At 42.2% G+C, this 13,846-nt stretch overlaps 1 gene segment (V, D, J or C); it reads right to left on the bottom strand.

Moving 5' to 3' along the window:
• Positions 1-11,823: 11,823 nt before the first annotated feature.
• On the bottom strand, positions 11,824-12,383 carry LOC110315390. The segment is given in 2 exon segments: positions 11,824-12,176; positions 12,321-12,383. Coding segments are annotated over 2 exon segments (405 nt in total).
• Positions 12,384-13,846: the final 1,463 nt, after the last annotated feature.

The raw sequence follows: 13,846 nt of genomic DNA on the forward strand, positions 1-13,846 counted from the left end.
TAAGCAATGAGAGGCAAGTGCAGAGGGTGGAAGGGGATAAATTGGGTGATCCCAGAATAAAGGGGGAAGCTGAGCTGGGGTGAGCTGTAGAGAGAATAAAGGAAGTTGCAGCGGGAAGCTGTGAAAGCTGCTCAAACCCTGCCTTGGCGCATGTGACCTCTTTGCCCCACCTCTGCTAGACAGAGTGCTGACACCTTCCCTTTCCTCTTCCCCAAGCTACCCATCTATTTCTCCTTGCTCTTTCCAATTTATGACATGTTGTCATTGATTGTTGTTTCATGTGGATGCATGAAATATGATTTATGAATACATATTTATTCATAAATGCATAAATACAGGTTTATGGAAGGAAGCTGATTAAGGATGAGTCTGTGAGTGAATAGCAACAGAATTTCTCCATGGTTTCTGTTTGAATCTCCTGTTTGAGTTCCGGCCTTGATTACCACCATTGATGAACTATGACCTGGAAGTAAAATCTTAATACATTCTTTCACCCTCTAGGCGGCTTTTTTCTCAGAGGTAGGAAGTAGGTAGCACAGCAGTAGGAAGAATGCTAGATCATCCAGCTATGTGTACATCCTGTAGCTTACATGGCTTCATCTTGTTGCTGCAGTTCCATTTCTTCTCCCTAACCCTGACCCTGTCCACAGCAGTTCTACCTGGGTGCCTGCCTTTGCTCTCCATTCCTTTTCTCCTCATCACTTCTTGCCCTTTCACCCCTGATTAGAAACAGAAAAGAGACACAGATGGCAGTCACTTCAGAGTCCACAGAGCCCTGAGCACCCCCATGTCCTCTAAGAAGGTGGGAGCTCTGCAGGACTCCTGAGCTGCTCCCCCACACCCCTCCATGTGCTGAGCCAGATCCTCTCAGGCGCCCTGAATGCTGACAGCCAGACTCACAGCAAGGCTGGGTGCACAGAAGCCCCAGCAGAGAGCTCAGCAGCCTCTTCATGGTGCTTGTGTGGCTGCTGGAGACAGAAGCAAGTAACCAGCCCCTGGGCTGTGGTGTCAGGGTGGCTGCTGAAGTGTCCCCTCCTTCTCCTGCAACCAGTCAGCTCCACCCAGGAACCCTGCCTGGCCACACCCTGCTGAGTTCCCTCCCAGCCTTCAGAGCCTGAAGCTCCTCCCAAACCAGACCTGGCTGAGAGATTGGGTGGAGAACAGTGAGGGGAGAGGGACATTTTGAGATGACCCTGGGATTGTAGGGGGTTAGGAAACCAGGAGCAGGGGAGGACCAGGAGTGTCCAAAGAGAACATGCCTCAGCTGCACAGGAGCCTGGAAACTCAGAGAAACAACTCCCAGGAAACAAGTGCGTGTTCTCACAAAAGACTCTGAACTGGAGCCTGAAAGGTGGCTCAGCAGATAAAGGGGGTTGTTGTTCTTGCAGGACCTTAAGTCCCTTCCTAATATCTGCATCAGGTGCCTCACAGCTGCCTGTCACTCCAGCTCCGGGGATTCTGATGTTTTCTTCTGTCTTCCTGAGAACCTGTACACAGGTACCAGACATTGACATAGACTCACTCTCACACCTTCCAAAAAACAATCTTCACTGTGAAATAATTTAAGTTTAATCACTGCAGTAGGAAAAAAGAAAGAAAGAAAAAAGAAGAAAGAAAGAGGAACCTAAAGATACAGCATGAGTGTAATGGTTTCCTAGCTTTGGAATGCAGTTTTAAATATGGGATACTCCTGTAACAGTCAAGGTGTGTTCTAAATGCTGTAGAAAAAATGTAACCCCATAAGAAAGAAGTGCACTGGGGAAAACCAATGCAGGGGTTCTGCATTCCAGATTGACAGTGACTGGTACACATTGTGACTACAGGAAACCGTGGACTTACAGTCATAGCAACAGAGAATGCATTTAAAATTTTACCATAAAGAAGATTACTTGAGAAATGAAATGAGTAATGAAAAGCTCACACATAATCTCCTCAAAAAATAGCTCACAGTCAACCTTATGACACCTAAGTCTGTATTTGTGTCATATGGTATTAAAACAATTAATGACCCCTAGTTTGTTCAGAATTCAGTAGTATAATTGTGTACAATTTTACTCTTAGTTAAAAATGTTCCTCAAGAATCAGATTTTTCCCACAAGACACAAATAAATAGCAGCTAAGATTTATTCCATAGGAATGAAACACTTCCCAAGAGTCCACTTTCTATGAGTGTTGCCTTTAGCAAACGTGCCAACTCCCTGAAAGTGCCTGAGGCTGGTACCCTGGTCTCTTACTCTGCAAGGCTCACTTCCTGTCCAGCTCTGCACTTGTGACTCAGGGCAGAGAAACATCCAGCTCCCTCAGGCAGGGGATCCTCAGGTGGAGCGATGTTCACCCTTCCTGTACTGAGTCTGAAAGCCCCCCATGCCTGAGACAAGCCGACTTTCTGTGTGAGCTTCAGGAGGCACTGCAGATGCAGGTGAGGGTGTCACACATGGAGGGAAGGACCCTGAGGGACAAGGGATGAGCAGCTGCCCCTCAGCTCCACAGTAGCTGCTGCACATGCACAGATGCAGCCATCAGGCTGGGGCAACCCTGGGCTCTGTATCCTCAGTGCTGTGTGGGGAACTCAGCCACAGAAGGGTGTGTGTTTAGAGTGAAGCCACACAGCGTTCTTTCTGTGAAGATGGACTGAAGCAGAGTGACACTCAGAGCTCTCCGAGCTTCAGGATGCACAGCAAGGTCACCAAGATGAGCAGGAAGCAGCTCACTCCTTCCTGAGAGATTCCTGGGAAGCAAATAAAGCCTGAAGAGTAGGAGAGGCAGACAGAGCTTGCTCAGAGCTTAAGGAGGTTTAGATAGCTCCATCCTAATAACATCAAAGAGACAATGAGGAACAGACACTTTCTCTCCATTGGCCTGTCTCTCCAGAACATTTACTGAAAGTGGAGGAGGTTTTAAAAATAAGTATTTACTAATTTTATTCCTGAGCATAATATATTAAGACCATATTGACCACCACCACCCTACTCCTCCTACAACTCTTTCCAGACTCACAATTATCCCACTCATGATCCCAAAGCCAGCAAACAAAAATGGGTCAATAAGACAAGAAGAATGAGCGTAACACTAGGAAACAGAGTAGTTGAGCACAGGTAGTATATATAAAGTTAAATACCCCATGGGGAGGGGGGAGTTAAGATGAGAGAATGATGGCAGGGTTGGGCAGAGGTCAAAGGTTTCCTTGAGTTGATTCTATCCATGGGAAAGCCATTTGTTTTTTAGAAAGGGATGTCCTCAAGAGACGAAACTGAGAAAAGAGAAGTTTACAAGTGCAATAGACTTTCCACTATCATTGTTGCCTTCTGAGGGTGAGTTAGAAGGATTGCTGATCATGCACAGAGAAAGGTTTACACTAAGTGTAAAATTTGTGAGTTTTTAAAGAGAAGAAAATAAAGTTATGAACTGAAATGGGAGAAAAATATTTTAGAATGATAAAATTACAGCATCTCTACCCATTTCAAAACAAGATCCAGGATTGTAGAATTTAGACACCAAGTAGTTACTAGAATTCTACATTATGCCATCAAAATACCTGAGAAAAAGATGTGGTTTGTGTGGCTAAGAATACTGCAGATGTGTCTCTATATGAACAAGTGAATTAAGACATATATATTCAAGTAAACATTGTGAAAATACATTTAAAAGAACAAGCCCAGCATTGACAATCTTCACCTTGGTGAACTCAAAGTTACATCAACAAATAGTAAAGTGATGAAAGATTTAGTTACTTGTGCGTGCCTTTGCCTTTCTTATAAATTCAATGTAAGCACTTTCTCTCCAATAACTGTGTGGAGTGGGGCTGGCTAGGAGCACACAGGGCACAAGATCAGTGGAACAGCTGGGAAAGGATCCTTCCTGCCTCCATCTGCACCTGCAAGCTCAGGGTGTTCCACAACCCTCTGTGAACGGGTTCTGCCAGGAGAGACCTGTTCTCCAAGGAGTGCGAACACAGGCTTACAGACTCACAGGTGGAACAAGCTCCAGCCAGAGACAGCAAGAACATCTAACACTGTACATAATCTAATGGCAAAAGGCAAATGCAAGTATCTTATCAACAGAAACCTAGATTACTTGGCACCATCAGAACCCAGTTCTCCCACCACAGCAAGTTCTGGATTCCCCAACACACCGGAAAAGCAAGATGTGGAGTTAAAATCATATCTCATGATACTGATAAAGGATTTTAAGAAGTGCATAAATAACCCCCGTAAAGAAATACAGGAGAACACAGGCAAACAGATAAAAGCCCTTAAAGAGGAAACACAAAAAAATACCTTAAAGAATTACAGGAAAACACATCCAAACAAGTGAAGGAATTGAACAAAACCATCCAGGATCTAAAAATGGAAGTAGAAACAATAAAGAAATCACAATGGGAGACAACTCTGGAGATAGAAAACCTAGGAAAGAAATCAGGAGCTATAGATGCAAGCATCACCAACAGAACACAAGAGATAGAAGAGAGAATCTCAGGTGCAGAAGATAGAATAGAAAACATTGACACAACAATCAAAGAAAATGCAAAATGCAAAAATATCAAAGCATCCAGGAAATACAGGATGGAATGAGAAGAACAAACTTAAGGATAATAGGTATAGAAAAGAGTGAAGATTCCCAAGTTAAAGGGCCAGTAAATATCTTCAACAAAATTATAGAATAAAAGTTTCCTATCCTAAACAAAGAGAAGCCCATGAACATACAAGAAGCCTACAGAACACCAAATTAATTGGATCAGAAAAGAAATTCCTCCCTTTCACATTACAATCAAAGCACTAAATGGTCAAAACCAAGAAAGAATATTAAAAGCAGTAAGGGAAAAAGGTCAAGTAACATATAAAGGCAGGCCTATTAGAATTACACCAGACTTCTCACCAGAAAAAATGAAAGCCAAAAGATCCTGAGCAGATGTCATACAGACCCTAAGAGAACACAAATGCCAGCCCAGGCTATGATACCCAGCAAAACTCTCAGTAACCATAGATGGAGAAACCAAGATATTCCATGACAAAAACAAATTTAAACAATATCTCTCCACAAATCCAGTCCTTCGGAGGTTAATAAATGGAAAACTGCAACACAAGGAGGGAAACTACACATTTAAAAAGCAAGAAAATAATCTTTTTAACAAACCAAAAAGAAGATAACCACAAAAGAACATAATTCCACCTCTAACAACAAAAATAACAGGAAGCAACAATCTTTTTTCCTAATACCTCTTAATATCAATGGACTCAATTCCCCAATAAAAAGATATAGACTAACAGACTGGATATGTAAACAGGACCCAAAACTTTGCTGCATACAGGAAGTCCACCTCAGTGATAGAGACACTGGAAAAAGACGGAGTAAAAGACTGGAAAACAATTTTCCAAACAAATGGTCCCAAGAAACAAGCTAGTTACTCCAACACCCCTTCATTATAAAAGTCCTGGAAAGATCAAGAATTCAAGGCCCATACCTAAACATAGTAAAAGCAATATACAGCAAACCAATAGCCAACATCAAAGTAAATGGAGAGAAACTTGAAGAAATCCCACTAAAATCAGGGACTACACAAGGCTCCCCACTCTCTCCCTACCTATTCAATATAGTACTTGAAGTCCTAGCCAGAGCAATTGACAACAAAAGGAGATCAAAGGGATACAAATTTGAAAGGAAGAAGTCAAAAATACCACTATTTGTAGATGATATGATAGTATATGTAAGTGATCCCAAAAATTCCACCAGAGAATTCCTAAACCTGATAAACAAATTCAGTGAAGTAGCTGGATATAAAATTAACTCAAACAAATCAGTTGGCCTTTCTCTACACAAAGGATAAACTGGATGAGAAAGAAATTAGGGAAACAACACCCTCCAAAAGAGTCACAAATAGTATAAAATACTTTGGTGTGACTTAACTAAGGAAGTAAAAGATCTGTATGATAAGAACTTCAAGTCTCTGAAAAAAGAAATTGAAGAAGATCTCAGAAGATGAAAAGATCTCCCATGCTCATGAATTGGCAGGATTAATATAGTAAAAATGGCCAACTTGCTGAAAGCAATCTACAGATTCATTGCAATACCCATCAAAATTCCAACTCAACTCATCGCAGAGTTAGAAAGAGAAATTCTTAAATTCATCTGGAATAACAAAAAACCCTGGATAACAAAAACTAAGAACCTCTAGGGGAATCACCATGCCTGGCTGCAAGCTGTACTACAGAGCAATTGTGATTTTAAAAAAAAAATTGCATGGTACTGGTACAGTGACAGACAGGTAGATCAATGGAATAGAACTGAAGACCCAGAAATGAACCCACACACCTATGGTCACTTGATCTTTGACAAGGGACCTAAAACCTTCCCATGGAAAAAAAGTCAGCATTTTCAATAAATGCTGCTGGCTCAACTGGCGGTTAACATGTAGAAGGATGCAAATTGATCCATTCTTATCCCCTTGTACAAAGCTCAGATCCAAGTGGATCAAGGACCTCCACATAAAACCAGATACACTAAAACTTACAGAGGTAAAAGTATGGAAGATCCTCAAACATGTGGGCACAGGGGAAAAATTCTTGAACAGTACATCAATGGCTTATGTTATAAGATCAAGAATCAACAAGTGGGATCTTATAAAATTGCAAAGCTTCTATAAGGCAAAGGACACTGTCGATAAGAAAAAAAAAGCAACCAACAGATTGAGAAAAGCTCTTTAACAATCCTACATCTGATAGAAGTCTAATATCCAATATATACAAATAACTCAAGAAGTTAGACTCCAAAAAACCAAATAACCCAATTAAAAAATGGGGGACAGAGCTAAACAAAGAAATCTCAACTGAGGAATACCAAATGGCTGAGAAGGACCTAAAGAAATGTTCAACATCTTTAGTCATTAGAAAAAGGCAAAGCAAAACAATCCTGAGATTCCACCTCACACCAGTCAGAATGGCTAAGATCAAAAACTCAGGTGACAGCAGAGGCTGACAAGGTTGTGGAGAAAGAGGAACTCTTCCATTTCTGTGGCAACTGCAAGCTGTTACAACCACTGTGGAAATCAGTTTGGCGGTTCCTCAGAAAATTGGACATAGTACTACCTGAGGACCCACTAATACACTCCTGGGTATATACCCAGAATATTCTTCAACATGTAATAAGCACACATGCTCCACTATGTTCATCACAGCCTTATTTATAATAGCCAGGAGCTGGTAAGAACCCAGATGTCCCCCAACAGATGAATGAATACAGAAATGTGGTACATTTTCACAATGGCATTAAAAACAATGAATTTATGAAATTCTTAGGCAAATGTATGGAACTAGAAAATACCATCCTGAGTGANGTANCACAATCACAAAAGAACACACATAGTATGTACTCACTGATAAGTTGATATTAGCCCAGAATCTCTGAATACACAAGATACAATTCACAAACTACATGAAACTTGAGAAGGAAAACCAAAGTGTGGATACTCCAATCCTTCTTGGAAGGGGGAACAAAAATACCCATGGAAGGAGTTACAGAGACAAATTGTGGAGCAGAGACTGAAGGAAAGACCATCCAGAGACTGCCTCACCTGGGGATCTATCCCATATACAATCACCAAACAAAGACACTTTTGTGGATGCCAACAAGTGCTTACTGACAGAAGCCAGTTATAGCTGTCTCCCAAGAGGCTCCACCAGAGCCTGACAAATACAGAGGTTGATGCTCACAACGTACCACTGGACTGAGCACAGGGTCCCCAGAGAAGGAACTAGTAAAGGACCCAAGGAGCTGAAGGGGTTTTCAGCTCCATAGGAGGAACAACAATATGAACTAACCAGTACCCCCAGAGTTCCCAGGGACTAAACCACCAACTAAAGAGTACACATGGTGGGACTCACATCTCTAGCTTCATATGTAACAGAGGATGTCCTAGTTGGTCATCAATGGGAGGAGAGACCCTTCGTCCTGTGAAGGCTCTATGCCCCAGTGTAGGGGAATGCCAGGGACAGGAAGCAGGAATGGCTGGGTTGTTGAGCAGGTGGAGGTAGGAGGGTATAGGGGGGTTATGGAGGGGAAACCAGCAAAGGGGACAACATTTGAAATGTTAAAAAAGTAAATATCTAATAAAAAATTAAAATAAGTAAATTCAATTTAATTTACAATTGTCACCTGTCATATTGTAAGTCCTGCACACAAGAGGAGACTATGCAGAACATGGATACCAGGGAGCAGGAGTTATGAGCATTGCCTTCCAATTCCAGTACCACAACTTTCACTCTAGCAAGGGGTAGTCTCTCTCTCTCTCTCTCTCTCTCTCTCTCTCTCTCTCTCTCTCGTGTGTGTGTGTGTGTGTGTGTGTTGTGTGTGTGTTTGTTTTTCTTCATGTGATCAATCAAAATGAGGTCAATGAGTACCTTAACAGGTTTCATTCAGAAAGGCAAATTTTTTTTAATAGATATTTTCTTTAGTTACATTTCAAATGTTATCCCTTTTCCTAGTTTCCCCTCTGAAAATCCCCTATCTCCCCCCTCCCCCTGCTCCCCAACCCACCCACTCCTGCTTCCTGGCCCTGGCATTCCCCTATGCTGGGCCATAGAACCTTCACAGGACCAAGGGCCTCTCCTCTCATTGATGACTGACTAGGCCATCCTCTGCTACATATGCAGCTAGAGCCATGAGTCCCACCATGTGTTTTTTTTGATTGGTGGTTTAGTCCTAGGGAGCTCTGGGGGTACTGGTTAGTTCACATTGTTGTTCCTCCTATGGGGCTTCAAACCCCTTCAGCTCCTTGGGTACTTTCTCTAGCTCCTTCCCTGGGGACCCTGTGCTCCATCCAATGGATGACTGTGAGCATCCACTTCTGTATTTGTCAGGCACTGACAAGCCTCTCAGGAGACTGCCATATCAGGCTCCTGTCAGCAAAATCTTGTTGGCATCTGCAATTGTGTCTGGGTTTGGTGGTTTTTTTATTGGATGCATCCTTAGGTGGGGCAGTCTCTGGATGGTTTTTCCTTCAGTCTCTGCTCCAAACATTGTCTCTGTAACTCCTACCATGGGCATTTTGTTCCCCTTTCTAAGAAGGATTGAAGTATCCACACTGTGGTCTGCCTTCTTGAGTTTCATGTTTTTTACAAATTGTATCTTGTGTATTCAGAGCTTCTGGGCTAATATCCACTTATCAGTGAGTATACATCATGTGTGTTCTTTTGTGATTGGGTTATCTCCAGAGAAGCAATTTTGTGTGAAAGGCAGCATACAAAGTACAGAATCTTCCTTGGTACAGATCAGAGAGCTCAGTGTGGTAGCAGTGAACAGTGAGAACAGAAAAGCCTATTAGAAGCAGGGAGGCAGGGGAGATACAGATTCCAACACCAGACACTGTCTGGAGATAAACCAACTTGATTTGAGTTAAGGAACCAGAAAGCCAGTACTCATAATGTAAAGCAGCATTAGCTAAAGGCTGAGAAATCAGGATGGCAGCACCTATGTGCACAACGAACTGGCCATGGGTCACATGAATAATGGCCAGCTCAGCCATGCATCCTAGCCAGGTTCAAAACATGTTTATGGACACTTCATCATCACCTGGTGAATGAAATTGTAATTGAGGGGTATTTGGTGAAGGACAGTCTTCAAAATGTTTTACTTTTGTTAATTGACACAATTTAAAACACAAGACTATGCCATGTGATCACAGCTCCAGGTTCTTCTTATACCTGGAGTCTATCTAGATAAGGGACCTTGGAACAGAACTGGGACTAGAGACTTCCCCGCCACTTACTCTCTGCATTTTGATCAGTTGTCATCACTGTAGAGGCCTCATCTGCTTCAAAATGAAAGTTCTTTGACGAGGGGAGAGAACTACATTTATCTCTGTGTTAATTATAAATATTTGGAACATAGTTATAAGCTACTCTGATTTAGGAAAGAAGCTGTAGTTCTTCTCTATGGTATCCGACCTTCTCAGCTATGGGTATTTAACTAGATTTACAGTATTGGGCCAGAGTTCCTTGTTATTGAGCAGGCCTTGAGTCTAATAGGACATGTGTTAGTTTCTCCCAATATGGAAGTGCTGCTATTACACCCTTGTGGATATAATGACATGGTGGTCATTGGTTTGCTTCCCATGGAGTCTTATAGAACACCTCTGTACACTATGAGAACTCATCCTCACGGTGGAGTCTTCATGTCAGTTCTAGCTATATTCTTCCAAGTCATATGTCTGAAGGACATGATGCCCTAAACAAATTGGTCTTACCTTCAAGTTCTATGAGGCAATCAATGGCAGAGGTGATAGCCCTTTTCATTTGAAGAAACTCTTGAAATCCCCTGACCAACAACTTCAAAGGAGGGTTCACTTGTCTGACACTGGGGCTTTTATTAGATTTAGCATTCATTCCAGTTTTGACAAGCAAGCTGTCATTTGAGAGAGTCTGTTCTGTGCTGTGCCATTAGGAATAGTTTTTGGAGATTAGAAATGCAATTTGACATTCCATTTTGCTCTCTAACCAGTAAGATATCATATACTTCTTTGCTGATCTTTATGTATAGGACTGAGTCTCTCTTAGGACACACTACAGATTTTTTTTTTTTAAATTTCAGGTCTTTCTTCCTTTAGGAAGAGATAAATATGAATACTAGAACATTTTAGTTTAAGTTAGCATTTTGTTTAGAGAATTGAGAAAAATCAAAATCTTGGCCTCCTTTCCCATCTTTAAGAATTATTAGAGAATCCAAATTCCGGGTGAGTGACTATACCAGGTTGTCAGGATTCAATCAAGGTGTAATGGAAGAAGAGAGTGGTCATTAATGGGGAGAGCTTTCTTGATAGAATCTTTTATGACCAAGCTCCTTCCTACATGATGTGTAGACCTGGGCAGGAGGGAAGGAGGGAAGGAACTCCCTCTCAGGGCATCATCTTGAAAGCTTCAACAGCTCTATTTCATGAGCGCCTTCACTAAATGAAGACTGTTGGAGTATGGTGGTTTGAATGAGAATGGCCCCACAGGCTCAAACATCTGAATGTTTTGTTCCCAGTTAGTAGACTGTTTAGGAAGGATCATGAGGTTTGGTTTTGTCAGCAGAGGCATGTTATTAGTGGTGAGCTTTGGAACCTTGAAGCCCAAACCAGTCCCAGTTCTGGATCTCGTTCTTGCTCCGCCCCTCCCCCCCAGCTTGTTTGTGATAAAATGTAAGCCCTTAGCTACTGCTCCAGGTCCATACCTGCCTGCCTGCCTGCCTGACAGACTGACTGACTGACTGACTGACTGACTGACTGACTGACTGACTGCTACATTCCCTACCACAGTTTTTCACCTTCTGATACTGTGATTAATCCCTCAATTCAATGCACTTTTTGTAAATTGTCTTGATCATGGTGTCTCTTCACAGCAAAAGACAAGAAACTGAGGCAGGAAATGAGGTGAAACTCCCTGTAACATGGACCTTGGAGAAGAAGAATGTAAATAACTTAAGGCGTGAGACGGAAGCAGACTTTGAAAGCTAGAGTCTATGTTCTTCATGTGTTATAAATTTGTAATATATATCAGAAGATTGTTGGAAAACTTAAATCACTTGATTTTGTAAGAATCTTGGACCAGCTAAATCCCATGTTAGGGTTTCCCTGGAGATATTTTCTGGGAGAGAATCTGCACTTAGAGAGAGTGCATTATTTCTGGGGGTCAAAGCCCGAGTTCTAGCACTGACATCCACCCTAGCCTGTCGGAATAACCACAAATACCTACATTTGTAAGAATTTGATCTGCAATTTGTTGGAGTTTTTCAGGAAGCAAGGGAAGCACCACTTTAATGAAAGCACATAGCCTCCCTCACAGAGCCTCCCCCTCAGCCCTCCTGCTCCCTTGGTTCATGTGCAGCTTCGCCTGCAGTCTCCCTCACTGTGTCACTCAAAGCACAGTAGTACAGGGCAGAGTCTGACAGCTGCACTGAGGACTTCTGCAGATGGAAGGAGCTGCTGCTCTTATGGAGAGTGGCGTGGAACCCTTGGTGCTCTGTCCTCTTGTTGTCTGTGGAGGTCCTCAGGAGTAGCCGAGGGGCTTCGTTGAGATATTGCACGTACCAGAAAAGGAAAGCATTTGAGTAAATAGTCTGATAGGTGCAGTTCAGCATCACTGGCAACCCCTCTGTGAGAGTGACCAGGCCTTCTGTCTGGGTCACGGAGTCTCCATTGCTCCTCCCTGAAAATAAATAATAAAAAATGAATGAGTAAATAAATATGTAAATACAGAGGATTTACTTTTTTATGCGAGGAGGAACACTAAAGACTATCAGAATTGTAAGAAAATGACATCATTAACCCTTAGAGTAAAACTGTAACTTACTGAACATTAAGAGGAACACAAGAACTGAGCAGGTGTCAGGAAGCATGTTCATAGAAGAAATGACACTTGGTCCTTGAGTGCACCAATCTCACAGGGCAATTCTTGTGTAGGATCTCCTCAAACTCCTCACTCACAGACAAGGACCTCTGTCTGCAGTGAGTTTGTCATGTTAAGTCACCACCTGAATGAGCTGTTAACCACATCTTAAGGGGCAGCGCCCTCTGCTGATTTCCCTTCAACCTGCACCACAGATGTCTGCACAGCACATTGTCTATAAACTTGGAACCCCACCCAAAGGAGTCAGGTCTCAAGTCTCCAGTGGATGTCTGAAATCATTAGTGTTGCTGAACTCATTTGTATCCTACCATATTTAGTGTGGTGAGTGGACATAAAAGAATATATACATTCAAATATACCTCTGATAGTATTTATCTACTTTTTCTCATTTTATTAGCTCTTAGAGAATGTTGTGCAATGAAGTTTAATTTTTATTTATCTGCTCTTTCCAGTCTAACCCAGTTCTGTGTCCTCAAGCCCTTTCTAAAATAAAACACATCAAGTTTTGTGTTACAGGTTGTGCTGTCCATCTATTTCAGTGGAGGATGTCTATGCACCAAGAGCTGCACTTTTGAAGGAAACAGGCGGGAATGGCCACTTACCTTTTCCTGATGGAATTCTGTTTGATCTGATCCTCTGTACTGTTAACCTCTCTGAGTTCATATGAGCAGCTGCCCTGCTATGTCCAGAAAACACTGCTTCCTTGTAGTCATCCACCACCTATGGCTCTTACAGTTTTCCACTCCTTCTTCTTCAATGAGCCTAGGGAACCTCTGAGCCTAGGGAGGAGGGTATGGGATATAGATGCCCAGTCTGGGCTACAGTCTCTTCTTCTCTAAAGCATAGTGAGTTCTGTGCAGCAGCAAAGGAAATGGTGAAATTTTATTTCAAGTTTTAAATAATGGAGGATGCGGAAAACTGTTCTAAATCATTTGAGTGACTTGAAGCTAACATTCTTATTTGGTGTTTTGATGTCTATGTTATAGTTGGCACTTGAAAACTAGCAACTGGGAAATTCTGTACTGGAAAGCCTGTGGTACAGGATGTGGATGGTGCTCCAGTTCCCATGGTAGATTTGAGGATGGATGGACTGCAGGTCCCTGTGGAGCAGGGTGCACTTGTGGCACAGAATTACATGGCTTAGTCAACAGGCTGACTGTTTATAATGTGCAGGGAAAAGAGTTTGACTTTCTTATCCAGTAAAAGCCTTAGGTTCTGTTTTCTTTCCATATTTGAACAAATGCCAATGATGAATTTAGAATCTTTCCAGATTCTTGCTTATACCAAATGAAGCAGAGAAGACAGATTGAGACAGAGAATGAGAAAGAGCCAGAACGTTAGGACAAATTGCTAAAGTTAACTTGAGACCAAGCAGAGCAGTTCATGGAGAGAAGCCGGATTGAATCAGTCAGCTTAGAAAAGAGTTTGTGCTAGAACATCTGAGTTGAACCAGCCAGCTAGATTTCAGA

This window comes from Mus pahari, unplaced genomic scaffold, assembly GCF_900095145.1.
Source record: "Mus pahari unplaced genomic scaffold, PAHARI_EIJ_v1.1 scaffold_6599_1, whole genome shotgun sequence".
Classification (NCBI taxonomy): Eukaryota; Metazoa; Chordata; class Mammalia; order Rodentia; family Muridae; genus Mus; species Mus pahari.